This window comes from Tilletiaria anomala (genome assembly GCF_000711695.1).
Source record: "Tilletiaria anomala UBC 951 chromosome Unknown K437scaffold_25, whole genome shotgun sequence".
NCBI classification, from domain to species: domain Eukaryota; kingdom Fungi; phylum Basidiomycota; class Exobasidiomycetes; order Georgefischeriales; family Tilletiariaceae; genus Tilletiaria; species Tilletiaria anomala.
This window is the reverse complement of record NW_013546997.1, coordinates 13,040-29,154: the sequence shown is the minus strand read 5'-3', so window position 1 is coordinate 29,154 and position 16,115 is coordinate 13,040. Positions and strand designations below refer to the sequence as shown.

General features: G+C 52.7%; 4 protein-coding genes across 4 annotated transcripts; 1 reads left to right on the top strand and 3 right to left on the bottom strand.

Moving 5' to 3' along the window:
* Positions 1 to 2,376: 2,376 nt before the first annotated feature.
* Positions 2,377 to 3,389, bottom strand: K437DRAFT_85582 (uncharacterized protein). Its single transcript, XM_013388636.1, has one exon. It carries the CDS (start codon positions 3,168 to 3,170, stop codon positions 2,571 to 2,573), a length of 600 nt encoding a protein of 199 aa, XP_013244090.1. The 5' UTR covers positions 3,171 to 3,389; the 3' UTR covers positions 2,377 to 2,570.
* Positions 3,390 to 7,131: 3,742 nt separating this feature from the next.
* K437DRAFT_255543 (uncharacterized protein) lies at positions 7,132 to 10,251 on the bottom strand. Its single transcript, XM_013388635.1, has 4 exons — positions 9,441 to 10,251; positions 8,053 to 9,369; positions 7,736 to 7,957; positions 7,132 to 7,623 (listed from the first exon to the last, which is right to left on the bottom strand). Exons 1-4 carry the CDS (start codon positions 9,873 to 9,875, stop codon positions 7,258 to 7,260), a joined length of 2,340 nt encoding a protein of 779 aa, XP_013244089.1. The 5' UTR covers positions 9,876 to 10,251; the 3' UTR covers positions 7,132 to 7,257.
* Positions 10,252 to 10,935: 684 nt separating this feature from the next.
* Positions 10,936 to 12,936, top strand: K437DRAFT_255541 (Pkinase-domain-containing protein). The gene is made up of 5 exons (XM_013388634.1): positions 10,936 to 11,133; positions 11,417 to 11,573; positions 11,669 to 11,795; positions 11,892 to 12,226; positions 12,324 to 12,936. The coding sequence occupies exons 1-5, from the start codon at positions 11,097 to 11,099 to the stop codon at positions 12,547 to 12,549; spliced, it is 882 nt and encodes a 293-aa protein (XP_013244088.1). The 5' UTR covers positions 10,936 to 11,096; the 3' UTR covers positions 12,550 to 12,936.
* A 278-nt stretch (positions 12,937 to 13,214) lies between these two features.
* On the bottom strand, positions 13,215 to 15,231 carry K437DRAFT_255539 (uncharacterized protein). The gene is made up of 3 exons (XM_013388633.1): positions 14,677 to 15,231; positions 14,457 to 14,601; positions 13,215 to 14,398 (listed from the first exon to the last, which is right to left on the bottom strand). Exons 1-3 carry the CDS (start codon positions 14,853 to 14,855, stop codon positions 13,277 to 13,279), a joined length of 1,446 nt encoding a protein of 481 aa, XP_013244087.1. The 5' UTR covers positions 14,856 to 15,231; the 3' UTR covers positions 13,215 to 13,276.
* Between the last annotated feature and the right edge of the window lie 884 nt (positions 15,232 to 16,115).

The following is a 16,115-nucleotide window of genomic DNA, read 5'->3' as shown; positions in this document are numbered from 1 at the left end:
ACTTGACACCCGCAGCAGCTCCAGCAACATTATCTGCACATAGTAGGTGTCATCAAAAAAGCATAAGCGCATAAACGCCTAAAGCCTGAACAACTGATGCATGATGAACGCCTGCTGAACGATGAACAAGTCACCAGTAAATGTACGACTTCGATTACGAGGTGTCGAGGGTGTTCAGCTTGTGCGGCGCTTCATTCGTAGTCTTCTTGGCTGACACGGTATGCACATGCACTGGAGTGTCGACATTTTGCGATTTGTACATATTATTGTCCTCACTCAATGTATGCTTCTTCGTATTTTCAAAGTACATAATACGCAGTTCCCCAGTCAGCACATCACTCTTTACGGATCAAAGGTCACTCACTAGTCGCTAGCCATTGCATACTCCTAGTCACTTGTATATATTCAAAGCACCGAGGTGCCCAGAGCGCAACGTCGGACTCGCTTCGGTTGGATCACGAAGCAGGTTTCGTCGGCAGAGTTTGCCGGCTGCATCGCTGCAGGCTTGGGCACATGGTGGCCTGTACGTACCATGTCAAGGCCTGGTAGGATCTTTCCCATTTACGCCTCGGAGCTCGGGCGCAGCTCTCAGGGAGGTTGGCGCCGGATGATGCCTCGGGTGTCCTTTATTTTCTTTCTTGCCCGTCTGTCGTTCCCCTTGGCACGTAAAGACACGTAGAAATTAATACCTGGAAGAGGTCTTTGCCCTCACACCTCTCATTCTCAGAATGATATGTGCGCGCCTAACATGACTTGATTTGGTGTATGCATATGATAATACTAACTCTCTATACAGTATACATATGCCAATGCGTACTGAAAGGCAGAGCGTTACCTCTTCTGAAGATCTATAAGGAGCATTAACTTCCCTGTCCACGCCTGGGCTAGTCTGGATAAACGTTCCAAATTCATAATGACATTTGCACATAAATTCGCACGAGTGGAGTAGTTTGGAATCTGTCTCAAAACCAAATGGAAAAGTACACATTCGCGTGATTTCGCATACAATATCCCAAGGCTAAAGCAAATCCACAATGTGGCGTAAATCTTGGATGCTACATTCGTCAGCTTCACCTGGGCGCTGGGCACCATGTTGACAAGTGGTTAAGCATACCAAAAGGCTGTAACAGGGTCTCTGGATGAGGCAATAAGGATGTGGTGATTGTATGGGGCACCAGCAGTCCGTGCATTAAGTGGCCAATGGGTCTCACAAATGTGGGAAGATTTCGATTCATCCTGTGTGATTTTTGAAAACTCCGCCTGTGTGAATGGCAACTGTGAAACCTCATTGTCTCACAGCCTCACCTGAGCTGACTGCCCACTGTCACCCCGGACGCGCCGATTGCCGCCAAGCCCGAAACGCTGCTCGCGGCAAGATGGCAGACGCGGCCATGTAGCGGCACCGAAGCCTGAGAGGCGCTTATGTTCTGGGTGGCTGGGCGGTGAGCGCACGTAGACGAGCTAAGTCTATGATCCAGGACATGCTTCAACAAAATCCCGGAGTCTCCGTATTCTCAATCCAGCTCAACATTCTATAGTGCTGCAGTGCTTTAAGTCTAATCGCCAGTGGGCAGACGGCGCTGCTTTTGCCGCTGGCTGTTGAAGTCTCATCCAGATCCTCAGTCGAGCCCCAAGCGAGAGGCAACACCGACCTCCTGCAGATTGACTATGGTCGATGTATTCACCACTGACTTGAACAACACATTGGCAATTGACCATTGGCTATTGACTGCTGACTGGCATTGTCCTTCGAAGGTCCTTCGCCTCTTCTCACTTCTCACCATCTAACTTTTCAAATGTCACAATCTCACAAGAGATCCAAATTGATCAAAAGTCAATCTACATACACAGCCATACGTATCATACCAAAGATTCTGTTGGACAGACGGTAGCGGCAGGAGAGGCCGTCTTCGACGTCAATCTGGTGCCTTGCAATTATTTTGTCCACAGTCGACATTCAGTACCACTGACCGCTGCTCACTGAGGCACATGTTACCAGTGGAAACAAGGGTTGTCCGAGCGTAAATGCCTTTTGGAGTATGTATGTGATTTGACGGAAAGTCCGACGACAACCGCGTATCTCACATCTCATCTCTCAGGGAGGATCCATAATCGATCACTATCAATTTCACAAATATCCCAAGCTGGCCACTGCTGTGATCTGACCAAATAACGAGACATTATGTTAACCTTTTGCAAGAGGCATCCATGTCATGCACAGTGAGCATCCGGCTTGAATGGCCTCTCAATATCTCAAATTCTCCAAGTGCTGCTTCCATTCGTGACAAGCCGAGTTGCTGCCGAATGCCGCGGCTTCCTAAAAGCATTTCCAACAGCTTCATCACAGCTTCTCGTCGAATGTAATGTTTATTATATGCAGCAAATATTTTCGTCTGTCGTGGACGATACCCAGCGTGCTCATCAGGGAGCTGCATAAGTGCCTCGGACAGATGTCGTCCAAAAGCCACGTATGTCGACCAAGTTCATATCAAAACGCTACCATTATGAAGAGACGAACGGATAGCCCGCGGACGTTTACGATAAGCTGCACCAACGCGACCTAGCGCCTGCTAGGGTTCTCTGCTTGGCGGACCTCCGGAGGCTTGATATCTGCGCATAGATACTTCCGTCTGGTCCTTGTACGATGTGCTTGAGCCACTCAGACCCCTCGAACGCCAGCTACTGGAAGCTAAATCATCAAGTCCACGCATAGGCTTGCTACCAAGCCCTGCCCTTCCCTGAGGTGTCTTGACTTCCAAGGGGGCCTGCATTTTTATAGGATCGCCCTCCATCCTCGCAAGCATCTGATATCCAACATTGGAGCGATCAATCGCCTGCTGTGTGGTAGCTCGTGCGACCGGAGAAGTCGAGCGTCGTTGAAGGGGCGGAGAGCCCGATGGCCGCGTGCGCGGTGGAACGACAGTGTCCGAAGACCCAAATGCTGCCCTTCGAACAGCTGCACGATCCTTGTAAGGGACGTTGCCCTTCTCAAGATGCGCTTCCTTCGAGCTGCGTTTCTTCGTTGGGTTACTTAAGTACCTTGCCTTCATCTCCTGCATCTGGCGTCTTCTTTCAGCTTCCGCATCAAGCTTACGATCACCCGATAGGCGAATATGTGAATAGCTACCAGACGGACCCGTTATTTGACTGTTTGCTGCGGCCTTGGCCATCGACTTGGTCGGACGAAGATCGATCTCGTTGCTTCCGTCATCTCGCAGCTGACACAGGTCGCACGGATACCCATCCAGATGGAAGTGAACTTGGAAGGTGGTGTTTCCAATTCGTAAAAGATCGTGATGGTGTAGCGGGTATGGCGTACTTGCGGCTTTCGGCTGCGATAACCGATGGAATTTGTCTGTGGCTATTGAGCTCAGTAGCGCTGGAGATAGACTAGAGCTCAGAAAGTCAGAGTCCGCGCTTGGCTTGACGAACGTCGAATGTGTAGACCCGCAGTCGACTATGCAGAAACATGGCTGGCGCGTATGGCTTGACGCTCCCGCTGGGTCCCAAAACAAATTTGCATGATGCTTTGACACTTGGAGCGCAGGCAGTCGGAGTCGAGGTGTGTAAGCTCGATCCCGTCCCTGAAGGCATGTTTGAAGATCGCGTCAGCCAAAAGCCAAAGACCATACTCTGTGCTCGAGGGAGAAACTTGCGATGGAGATGCCGTCTTCAGAGGCATCAATAATGGCCACTTGAGCGTCGTCAGGTAGCACGTCCGAGCTGAGCTTGACTAGCCTCAGCTGCACGCTTGCCCCCATTGACCTCTGCTCGGCAAAGCAGAGCTCGCCGAATCTTTCCCCATATGCATCATGGCTGTACCCTTGCATTTTCGAGGTGCCTCTCATACGGTCGATCTCAGGCGATGCAAACGAGCAGAAGCGAGCAATCAAGCTCGTCCACCGTGGGAGAGAAGACTTTTGGCATTGGTGGCCCTCCGTAACATTTTCCCAGTAAGGGAAGACGACGCGCACAAACCGACTCGAAGTCCTTATGGACTCATGGCCCATTAAGTGCGGTGAATGGGTTGTAACTGGAGTCGGGATATCGGGTAATGGGGACGGCGAGGTCAAGCTTAGATAGGCTGAAAGACTTTCAGGCTTTTGTGCACATTTTACGCTTTCTGTTTGAATGTTTGCAGTAAAAAAATAGAGAGAGAGACCAAGTTGCCGGGTTGGAACAATTAGAGGGGTATCAAGGACTTTTGGCTTCATCAGTGTAGGACATGACCTGTGGCGAACATCACGTTCGGTTCGGGAGAGGGTGCGAGGATACAGCTGAAATGGCAAATCCGCGCTTGCGGACCGTGACTTCTGTCGTGGCTTTTGCGAAAGCACAATTTTCTTCAATAACTTGCGTGAGCTTCATAGATTGTACAACTTTTCCAATGAACTAGTAGGACTATCCAACCTCCTCTTTCCATTTCCCCTCCTATGCCCCTTCCACCTGAACGGCGCTGGGAGTTCTTCACTACATGCTGGATGTTGCTGCAAGCGGTACCTACAGCTGCGAGCTCACTGCTATTCAGATTCAGAATGACACTCGAAGAAATATGGATGCTTAAGGCTTTGTGTAGTGAGGATTTCGCGGAGGAGGCCGCGTGAGTTTCGAAAAATTGAACCGTTTGGAAGTTGAGAACATAAAACTTGAACTATCGTGAGTTTTGCTCGGAGCTCTACGCACCGAAAATGTTAAATTCCGTCGGACTCCGAAAGAAGACATGTGTTTTGGAAGCGTCGTTGATAACCCCTCCGAACGCCTACGTTTGCACTTCCAAAAGTCACATCAAAACACATGTTAAATCAGTTCTTGAGAACCTTCATCTCATTCTGTAATGCACAAGCCATTCTAGAAAGGACGTTTCAGGAACTTGGCTAGCATGTGGTCCTCACAAGGAAGAAGCATTGTGCTTCTTTCCGCAGTGCCTCTTAGTTGTTATGCTGCCGTCCTTCTGCATTCGTGAAGCTTCGCTATGCCCTACTGCCCAGAGTACCCGACTGAGCGGGGTGCTCTCGAGTGGTGACCTGCGTGGGACGCGTGGGCATGGGAACCACAGAGGTAAGCTAGACATTCAGAACTAAGTCCACCCGCGACCAGGAAGTCCCTGCCCATAAAACAGGCAGGCACACTCCGCAGGCTTCGACTTGTTTCTTTTCTATTCTTTTTTAATTTTTCATCTTGCCTCATCGCTGCTCTGACGCGGACAGGGGGTGTCAGGGCAGCGAAGTAAATAGGTACCAAGGAATCGTATAGATACTGTAGGGCATCCTCAATTCATCTGCTGGTGAAGCGCACTTGAACCGTCAACTCTGTCTTTCAAGCTGCTCGATCACGCATCAATAAACGCAGCAGGTTCGTCAGAGGCACAGTTTCGCAGGCGATAACGGCTACACCCGCGAGATAGACGGAGCGGTAGGCACCACCGCAGCGAAAAGGGAGATGAGAGTCAAATGTAAGACGTCGCTACTGCTCGCCTCTTGTCGAATTTCCACGAGCCTTTTAGGTGTCTATTCCACAGTAGTAGCAGCAAGCACGAGTGAATTTCTGTGACTCGCCTCTCCGCAGTCGATGCGTAGCTGAATGGTACAAAGTGCAGCATAGTCTTCCCCTCAAGTCATTGGCGAGGGGAGCAGCAGCACAACAGCGCTGGCGGCAGCAGATGTGACACCGTCAGGAGCAGCTCGTCGCAGTTACGCAAACCTGAAGAGTTGTGGAGGAAAGCCGAAACGATATGTATTGTAGATACAGGTCGGAAATACAAATGATGCTTATCGCACCTCAACCGTAACGCCGGTCGAAGTGGAGGGCTTGTACAAAGCAAAGGACGTCCCGCTCAGTGGGATCACACCACCGACCGTTGACGTAACCAAGAGTCGGGACACAAGACGCCTGCGTGATGATGTCTGTAGTGAATATAATGTCAAGTCTCGGCCCGTCATTTCACCGACGTTGGCCGGGAAGTTGCTATGATTCCAGCCCAGCTGCGATAGAGCACCATCTCGGGTTCCTGTAGAAGCTGCTGAGGCCATGTCGTCGCCAGAAAGCCAACCATTGAAAAAGCAGCCGGCTTGAGCCATTGTACCAGACAGCAGGGATCATTCTGCTCGGGGTCAACGGGCGTGGGCAGGGTGTTGTGAGGAAAATGCGCAGGGTTGGGCTCGGGCGCTTGGTCGGCGAGCCTTGATCCGGTGCAAACAAATGAAGGAGCTCGAGACACTGTTGCTGCTTGAGTGAAGGGCCGAAGAGAAATGTTTCTGTCCGATACGAAAGTTGCCGAGATTGTCAACTACAATGGGCATTCCCATTTCCCCGTTATTCATGGCGTCAGGTTGGAATAACATCGTCCGCCACGGCTGGCACATTGCGACGGACAGCTGGGAACTCCTTCTCAAGGACATTCACACATCTTCAAATTCCACTTGTCACGTGGCATTGGCCGAGGAACAGGACTGAGTCTTCTTTGACGAGACTCTTGGAGCACGGAAAGCCACCTCACTCGGTAAATTTTTGGAGCCGTGAAATGGAGCTTGGAGCTTGGGCTCTTCAAACATGGTGGTAGCGTGATTCATCCCGATGTACGATCTATCTATCCTTGACTCTGTGCTTCCACTTTCCTGTGAGGCCGGCTCCCCAAGCAGTTCTGACGGAGAGCAGAGCAAGGGTGACACCGGATACATCAATATCTAGGCTCTTTCGCCAAGGCCAATTTGGGAAAGATCGAGTCAGACAAATTGCTCCACCCCCAGATGATCTGCAAAATATACCGTCCGAGGCCAAAGGGTCATGGTCACCAACGAGTTGTTCAAGCATGGGAATGTACGGTGCAAGCAAGCTCAACCAAGATCAGTAGATAGCAGGGTATGGGCGACCAGGCAGTGTCAGTGATGAAGGGAGGGAGAGGGGGGAAGGGGGAAACGAGACACTGGCGAGCCACTGGATGGTATGTTTCAGGCTGTGCTCGACATGAGTGATGCCTAAGGGCTAGTGTTTAGTGAGGGCTCGAGTTCTTTGAATTCCAGAGAAAGGCAATAGCAAGCTGTTGTGTCAGTGGAGAGCGCGTACGGGGTGTGCGGTCCAGACGAAAGCGCAAAAGAGATGCAAATCTACACTTGCAGTAGACACCATGAGAAGTATTTCAGAACAGCAACCGTCTTATTGCAAATATACATAGGCTCACATCATTGCGTAACGCTTTGACTCTGTAACATTTCATCTGCACTCTGCGAACTTCAGGGTGCTTCTCAGAGCTCCTGTGCGCTACTCGCGGCCGCGCATTTTAAGCCCGAGCGCCAAGCCGACGACGGCAACGCGATCCGCGACCTCCTCGATGCGTTTCTGGATTGACTTTCCCGCGCCGTGGCCTGCGTTCATGTCGACGCGCAGTAAAATCGGATTCGGGTTGTCCTTGAGCTTGTGCTGCAGCTCTGCTGTGAGTTTGAAGGTATGCGCGGGTACGACGCGGTCGTCGTGGTCGGCACATGCCAAAAGGTATGTTGGGTAGATCTTGCCCTCCTGAACGTTGTGGAGCGGAGAGTAGGAGTAGTTGTAGTCGAAGATCTTGGGATCTTCATCTGGGTTGCCATAATCGGCGATCCACGCTGAGCCGATCGTCCAGGTGTGGAACTGCGTAAACAGAGAAGGAATGAATGAGTGGAAAAAGAATAAAAAATAGGAAAAAGCTGTATGCCTTTTTGCAAAGTCATCAAGAATGGTGCAATACCCAGTTTGCCCTTACCTTGAGCATGTCCATGACGCCGACCTCGCCGATGCCTGCACCAATACCATGCTCCTCTGTCAGCATGTTCATGCACGCGCCCACCATGAGACCGCCATTGCTGCCGCCGTTGATGATGATCTTGCCCTTTTCCGCGTACTTGTTCTCGTGTAAGAATTTAGCAGCGGACAAAATGTCCTCGAAGACGTTCTTCTTGTTGAGCAGCCGCCCTGCATTGTGCCACTATAAGAGGCGCAGCGCCCAGGCCAAATGAAAGCGTTAGCTTCTGCACACACGCACGCGAACGCCTGCGCATGCGCCGCTCGATGCAATCTCACCTTCTGCCCGTACTCTCCACCTCCGCGCGCGTTCACCTTGGCAAGCACGCCGCCATACTCAGTGATCCAGGTCATCATCCAGGGGCTGAAGCCTGGCTGGATGGAGATGTTGAATCCGCCGTACGCATAAAGCAGCGCGGGTGCCGTACTGTCCATCTTTGTGTCCTTGTGTCTCGTGACGAACATGGGAACGCGAGTGCCGTCGGTGGAATGGAAGAAAATCTGCTCGGAGATATAGTCTTCCGAGCGGATGGAGGCGACCTTGGTTGTGAGCCATGTACGCTCAAAAGGTGTTTCAGTCGGTGCAGAGGATGATGCAGCGGAGGTCCACGTGAAGCGGTATGTGCTGCCGGGGCTGGTTTCGGACGTGGTGGAGACGAAAGCCTCCTGATCCTCTCTCCGTCCCGAAATGCCACCGATTGTTCCGACAAAGTCGGGGAGCAATCGTTTGACCTGCTGCCCCGACTTGAGCTCATACTGCCACAGCTCGGACTTGACGTCGCGCGTGTAGTTGACGAGCAGCTTGTCGCCCGCCACGACTGTCGCGTCGGCGAGCGTCGCGTCGGCTTGCTCTGGTATGAGGTCGTGGAGCGGCGCAGATGTGTCGAGCTCGGATATATGCTTCGCGGAGCGCGCTTGGGAGAAGTCGAGGTCGGAGTAGACGACTTTACTGTTAGTAGCATCTTTGTTGGTTATCCAGTAAAACCGTGAACCGTCGTGCGCGACGTAGTCTAGAGAGAATTTGTACTCGCCGGCCACAGCGACGTATTTGAGAGCCTCTCCAATCTGCTGGCCTTCCAGCTGGGCGACCCAGATCTTGTTCTTGGTGTCTGTGTCCTTGTAACTAGAGACCACCAGATACTTCCCGTCCTCGGTCACATGTGTCCCCCAGCCCGCCGTTGGCGTCTTCGGGTCCTTGTCGATGACAAGAATGTCTTGCGACTGCTTGGTGCCGAGACGGTGGTACCATAGGCGCGCGTTGAGGTTGGCGTCCGTCTCTGTCCCTTTGGAAAAGTCATTCGCCGCTTCAGAGATGGATGGCTTGGGGTATGTCTGGTAAAAAACGCCCTTATCGTCCGGCGTCCACGTGGCAGATGTGAACTTGCAGTACTCCAGAGAGTCCTCGAGCCGATCAGGACCACCACTGGGGCTGTAAGCGGACTCTTTGTCCTCTCCCGCGACAAAGGGGGACGAAGTCTGACGAAAGTAAATCGTCTCCCAGTCCGAGCCGGACACCGAGATGCCGTACGCAACCAATTTACCGGAAGTCGAGAAACGAGTGTTCGTCAGTGCGATGGTTCCCTCCTTGCTGAGAAGCTGGGAACGAGGATGCAAGTGAGAATCAGAGCAATGGTTCACTGGCACGGTTCCTCACACTGCGTACATACATTGGCATCGAACCAGACCCTTCCTGGCGGCTTTGAGCCGTCGCTCTTTTCGATTGCATCAATTTCCTCCTGGGTCGCCTCGTAGATAGTGCTTTGGGGATCCAGACCCGAGTTGTAGTGCAAGTAGAACTTGCCATTCTTCTTCTTGACCGGGATGTTGATGCGCGGGTACGAGAAATTCTGCTCTACCTTTTCCTTGAATGCTTCTCGCTCCGGATTCTGCCTGATGTATGCTTGGGTGAAGTCGGCCTGTTCCTGAACCCATTTCTTAGTCTCGAGGCTCTGGCTTGGCGGTGTCTCGAGCCAAACATACGGCTCGGGGACGGTGACGGAGCCTTTGTTTGCAGACGTGTACGTCTTAGACGCTTGGTCGTCGCGCCTCGCCTGGGGAAAAGGCCGTGCTTTAAGGTCCCAACCAGGTGCAGGGCTGGCCATTGTGCTTCGGGGACGTCGCGGAATACGTGCCGTGCGAGATAAAGGGATGTACAATGTTGCTACTGCCGCTGTTGTTGTTGTTGTTTCCCAGCTAGTTGTGACTGCTGCCCTCAGGGTAATGCGACTGACACCCCACGCTAGCAGCATGGATGGCGAAGCGGTGGGAGGGAGGGGAGATGGTAGAGGCAGTTCCTTTATGGCAAGCTATCCCCACAAAGACTGTCACCTTGCACTCGTGACCCGCTCAATAGACTCGGACACTCGACCAAGGGGGCCAGCAAGCTCCACTTGGGTATGGAATATGAATGAATCATCCACGCGGTCTCTCTCCATCGGTCATCGCCTCGCCTCTCTTCGACCAACACTAGCTCAAGCCGAGGCAATGTGCAGTTATGCGCAAAACTCCCTTTGGCATGCACATGCACCACAAGAGTGCCCAAATGCCCGCGGTCTCGCCTCGCAAGCAGGCGCTGTTCGGCCGAAAGGCACGCGTCCACGGCCCGCACGGAAAACCTCAGAAGTCAGAACAACGACGCGCTTGCCATCGAACACGAGAACACCGTCTGCAACTGTGCAGCAAGAATGTAAATATGCGTATTCGGTATGGCAGATTGGCAGCACATTGAACGATGCTCAATCTCATCATATCGCTTGTGCTCGGCATGTTCCATGGGTCGAAGCGATGCCTTGCGAATTCAAGACCTTGAGAAGCTCGAAGAGTGAGCCCAAAAGGGCAAACGAAGCGCGTCTGGGCTGTGACGCCGTGCAGCTGTAACGCTGTGCGGCTGTTGGCTGACGAGCGGGGCTGGCGCACATCGCTGGTTGCTGGAGTTAGACGCGAGAGAGACGCGTCTCAACTCGAGGCTGACTGGAGGCACGACGCGCGTCAGAACTTTGTCCAGCAAACACTTTTGGCTGGTGCAGTGCGATGCGAGGATCTATGAGTGACCATTTCATGGGTTGCTCTTGCTGTTCCGCCCGCAACGGCGTCCCACGAGTGAGTTGATTGCACTTGTTGCTCACCGCTCTCTCATCGACGCGGCTCAGGCAGCGCCCCGAACAACAACACCAGCATTCGCCCAACCCCATCACTGCACTCCATTCACACCTCGTCCGCACGTCGTCCGCATCCAGTGCGCTGCACCCGGTCTTACTCGTACGCATCAGAGATCCGCAGACCGAGCTCGGTGCTGAACCTTGGTATGCCGGGAGGAACGCAAGATGGAGAACTACCAAAAGATCGAAAAGGTTGGCGAAGGTGAGCATTGTCCGCCGTTGTTCTTGATGTGGTGTCGACGTTCATGGCCTGGTCTGCACGACCTCGCAACGCAGTATCGACTTTGTAGGCCATGATCGACTTGTGCATCCATAAATAGGCCTTTTTGACATGTTTTACGGATGCAGCTACCTGCAAAGCATTTCTCGCCGTGGTTGTCAGGACGCATCGTGCTGACCTGCCACCTCCTTCCCTACTCACCCTCCTGCTTGCGTCGCATACACGTGACGGACTCATATCCACGTCGCATACATCCTCGACACAGGCACATATGGAGTTGTATACAAGGCTAAGGATATCGGCAATAACCGCATCGTCGCGCTCAAGAAGATTCGCCTCGAAGCCGAAGATGAGGGTGTGCCGTCTACAGCCATCAGGGAGATCTCTCTGCTGAAAGAGCTTAGGGATCCCAACATCGTAACGTGAGTGTGCACATTGGGCGGCGCATTCGTGGGTTCTGATTACATCGCGACTAATATTCATACTTTCCTTGCGCTCGCTGCTTCTCCAATCGCAGACTATATGACATTATTCACCAAGAACAAAAGCTATACCTGGTATTCGAGTTTTTGGACCTGGACCTGAAAAAATACATGGACAATGTCGGCTCAAAAGGGGACGGGCTGGGTCCGGACATGGTCAAGGTACGTGCGATCATCTCGCAAAGCTTTGCTTACATGCATATATTCTTTCTTGCTCACCTGCCTGCCTGCCACCGTGATATTTTTCTTATCCTCCAGAAATTTACATTCCAACTCGTCAAGGGTATCTATTACTGCCATGCGCACCGGATTCTTCACCGCGACCTGAAGCCGCAGAACCTGCTGATCGACAAGGAGGGAAACCTGAAGCTGGCGGACTTTGGCCTGGCGCGCGCGTTCGGCATCCCCCTGCGCACATACACGCACGAAGTCGTCACACTCTGGTACCGCGCGCCCGAGGTGCTGCTCGGTAGCCGGCACTACTCGACCGCAATTGACATGTGGAGCGTGGGCTGCATCTTTGCGGAGATGGCGAGCAGAGTTCCGCTCTTCCCTGGCGACTCGGAGATCGATGAGATCTTCCGGATTTTCCGGTGCGTTCACACCTACTAGCTGTTGCTCCTCCCCTCGGTCCCTCCTAGGTTGCTTACCCTTGCTCCCCCGTCTTCTTCTCTTTACGTGGCGATACAGAATCCTTGGCACACCGACAGACGAGACGTGGCCCGGGCTGAAGGCTCTGCCCGACTACAAGTCGAGCTTCCCGAATTGGCGCGGCAAGCCTCTGAGCGAAGAGGTCAAGAATCTGGATCCGTCCGGGATCGACCTGCTCAAGAACATGCTTGTCTACGATCCTGCGGGCAGGATCTCGGCCAAGCGCGCTTTGCAGCACCCGTACCTTGCTGGGAATGGGTTGTGAGAGGGCGTTGTGAGGGGCAGCGTCCACGGGGTGTGGAAGGCGGCGCACACAAGAGCAGGAGTTTGGGGGACGGCTGTTCGCTTTTGCGAAGTGCGCTTGCCAACGGCGGCATGACTAGCCCATTTGACCATCATCTCCGCTATCAATAGCATCCAAAACTCAACCCCGATCCGACCAGCATTTCTGTCCGTATCTTCCAACCCCCATCACATTCCATTCCATTCCATTCTACCCCAACCCACCTCCCATGCACTCCAGACTCGAACCGAGCAGACCTCCTTTCCCCACCGCTTTTCTTGAGCATGGAGACGATCGACCAAAGCATATGTGTAATTAAGAGCAACCGCATTTTATACGACTGTCAGTCATTCTTGACTGGGTCATGTATCCACTGTCACCTCTTAAATGGGAGGCACCAAGAGCGGATTGAATCGCTTTGCGATGCCTCACCCAGCGCAATGTTGCCCACGACTTGCGTGCTTTACTTGACGTGCCTTGACTGGGTTGATTTTATGATTCCTCCAACGGCCTTACTATGCGATAGGAGTTGCGCACGAGGCTTGGTATGATGTTTGACTTTCAATGTTCAAACTATCCACGGCTCACTAGGCATCCTTAGTACTCCACTTAAAGATACCTGCAATGTATCTGTGGGGTTTTGCAAGCCGATAAGTACACGCTTCACAGCGCTGCGATCACTTATAGCCTTCGCGACGAGAGACTGACCCTACCAATTGGAAGTAGTGAAAGATAGTGCACTGCCAATTGCTAATCCAATCGTCAGCCAAAAGCTGAGTATAGTGGCCGCGGGTTGCCGCTCGTCCACACGGAGTTGCGGGTGATTAGGAGCGGCAAGGAATAGCGATGTGGAAAGGTAACCGTTCGAAATGGCGAAGAGAGAGAGGAGCAAGAAGAATACCCAATCTGCCTGTAGGATTGAGACACTGTCGTTTTTTGCGCGTGACAACAACAAATCCAGGGAATCCGAAGGTTCTGCAGGTGGCGCATGCGTGGTTTGCAGGTGGCCAAGCTTGAATAAGGGAACGAACGCGATCCTTGTCAGAGCCGACAGTATGAATATCCACCCTCGCTCCAGGATGAGCTTCGGAGGCACCAGCGACGGTATTGTCCGGCCGACAACGTCCAGCGTGTTAAAGACAAGGAAGTGTACCGCTGAGAAGATGAGGGGTGATGCCAACGACGTGCCAGGTTTTGCCGATGATGACGTGACGCGCGATGTCAATGCGGGAAAAAGGCACAATGTGATGCCAAACACGCTTGCGATGGAAAAACAAAGGCTAGAAATCTTGCGCTGCACACTAACAAGGCGCTCTAAGGAGCTGATTGGCCGTGATGCTCCGATGGCGGCTTCTTGCATAGCAGCTGCATCCTTCGTGGCGACCTCGGCATACAGCCGCGTTCTCGTGAGTATTCGGAAAGACGTCAAGACAATCGCCATCAGCACGGTTGTGAAGGTGAAGAAGGCAGTGGCAGACTTGATGGTCTCGGCATCGATCGGCACAGTTTCAGTTGTGGAGATACTCTGCACCTTAACGAAGGACAGAGCGGCGATGAGCTGGACAAGACTTATGAGTGCGCCGACAACACCTTGAAAAGAAAGCATCGAGCCCATGCACAGAGGCCCAAACCTCGCAGAGAGTGCCACGGTTGCGTTTTGAAAGTACGCAGTGGCGGCTGCCATAAAAATCGAAAGCAAAATTACGAAGGCAAAGTAAAGCTGTGCCGTTCCGGAGTTCGCTTGCGTCACAATGAAGGTGGAGAGTGTGAATGCGAGCAGCGATCCGAGAATGCAAAGCCCTGACCTTGTAATTCGCGCTTGAGGCGTCGTCTGTGAGGCACTTAGGAATTAGTTGCCCAATTCCTCCCTTCAGCGCAGCAATACTAACTTTTTCCAATGTAGCAGTGGCGTGGGCACTGAAGACGATGGTCGTTGCATTATACCCAACCACAATCCAAGAAGCGAAATTGTTCGCGTACTTAGTGGAAGCGAAACACGCCCGAAAGTATTCGGATGGAGTAATGAGTGCGTTGCTGTGTAATGGAAGAAGACCGTACTGTTCAGTATTCACTCACTTAGCAAGCTTCAAGGATGCTGTTCCAGCTCACAAGGGCAACAAAACACCGGCGCCGAGCAACCCGAACTGAAAGTAGACCAGGACCTTTTGACGCATGGGCAGGATCTGCCACCTGCCGGTCACCTCGACGCTCTCTGGCGTTCCATCTTCGAAAACTTCCGCCGCGGCCTCCTCGCCGGGCAGTTGCCGGTACTCGGCGGCATTCAACATGACGAAATGCAGGTATGCGAACAGGTATCAATGACGGTTCTATCCCTGTGCACCTTCTATCGTAATCGAACTTGATCGTAAGCTGAATTCTGCGCCGATCGGGGTAGGGGAAAAGTCGATGGATGTGCCTGTGGTGTTGAGTATGGGGATTCCTCACCCAGCAGATCAAAGGAGCGAGGTGTGATTGCCAGCCATGAGTCCATAGCCAATGGTCAATGCTCAACGCTCAGCATTCGACGGTGAAGCGATCAAAACTCAAGACCCAAGAGTCAAAAGTCAATACTCGTGACTCTAGCTACTCAAACGCTCAAATACGAAGTCGCGACTATGGTAAAGTAGTAAGTAGCGACTCAATCAAAGTTATGGAGTATGCTAGAAGTCGAGGACGATGGTCGTTGGTAGGGGCCGTCCAGGGCTAAACATGGTGTGAAGTCACTCTAGCCCGCGACCCCCGGGGGGGTCCCTACGCAAGAACCCTTCCTGGAGCATTTTGGGGCGGGCAAGGTCGCGCTTGCATGTGAAAGGGCCAGGGTGATTTTCTGATGCCTCTGAGCCGCGGCCTCAGAGCCCTCCTGTAGAGAGAAACCCATCATCACTGTATTGTGACCGTCAACGCCGACAGTAGACCAATCCTCAGCGGTGCAGAAGCACTTCACGAAGGCAGAGATAATGGCTAGATTGAGACAAGTCTAAGAAGCATACAGGTACAGATACCATAGTCGAGCACGAGTGATACCAGTGGAGAGCGGAGACGCTGGTGGGTGTGTCGAAGGCGGGCTTATGTCACGGTAGGGCTGAATGCACGGTCATGTGTTCCTTTCGTTCTTCACAACATACGGGTGAGCAAGAGAGCGTCGGGAGGCGTGCGGAGCGCGCAGGAAAAGAACAGGGTCGCAGGCTGTGCTCCTGCTGCCTCCGATTGGGTGGTATTCAACGCATGGACGGCCACGCCATCGAGCTGCAATCCATATGACCTCATCGACAACGACTTAGTCGCCCTTACCCGCTGTCAAAAGATGCAATCTAGTCGAGCTTCAATAGAGAAGGCCGACTTCGAAGGAATAGTACTCGCACCAAGGAATCCCGAGCTTCTCTTTGGAAGGAGAATCGTTTCAAGGCAAACGTTTTCACCCATGGTGCAGATACATGGCAACCAAAGAAGGAAACGGATGGGGCAGTTGTTGGCGGCTGCGACGACTACAGAACATCGCAGGCGCGCGTACTGCAGGCTATCGAAGATGAATTGTGGATCCTTTTCCA

Bases quoted from the DNA above. Each gene is read 5' to 3' on its own strand.
- K437DRAFT_255543 (XM_013388635.1), bottom strand. From the start codon at position 9,875: ATGGCCAGCCCTGCACCTGGTTGGGACCTTAAAGCACGGCCTTTTCCC. The intron at 7,958-8,052 runs GTGAGATTGCAT...CGCCTCTTATAG, and splicing joins GTGGAGAGTACGGGCAGAAG to TGGCACAATGCAGGGCGGCT. The intron at 7,624-7,735 runs GTAAGGGCAAAC...CTGTTTACGCAG, and splicing joins GCGTCATGGACATGCTCAAG to TTCCACACCTGGACGATCGG.
- K437DRAFT_255541 (XM_013388634.1), top strand. From the start codon at position 11,097: ATGGAGAACTACCAAAAGATCGAAAAGGTTGGCGAAG. The intron at 11,134-11,416 runs GTGAGCATTGTC...TCCTCGACACAG, and splicing joins GATCGAAAAGGTTGGCGAAG to GCACATATGGAGTTGTATAC. The intron at 12,227-12,323 runs GTGCGTTCACAC...GTGGCGATACAG, and splicing joins GAGATCTTCCGGATTTTCCG to AATCCTTGGCACACCGACAG.
- K437DRAFT_85582 (XM_013388636.1), bottom strand. From the start codon at position 3,170: ATGGCCAAGGCCGCAGCAAACAGTCAAATAACGGGTCCGTCTGGTAGC.
- K437DRAFT_255539 (XM_013388633.1), bottom strand. From the start codon at position 14,855: ATGTTGAATGCCGCCGAGTACCGGCAACTGCCCGGCGAGGAGGCCGCG. The intron at 14,602-14,676 runs GTGAGCTGGAAC...TCCATTACACAG, and splicing joins GCCGGTGTTTTGTTGCCCTT to CAACGCACTCATTACTCCAT. The intron at 14,399-14,456 runs GTTAGTATTGCT...AGTGCCTCACAG, and splicing joins CCACTGCTACATTGGAAAAA to ACGACGCCTCAAGCGCGAAT.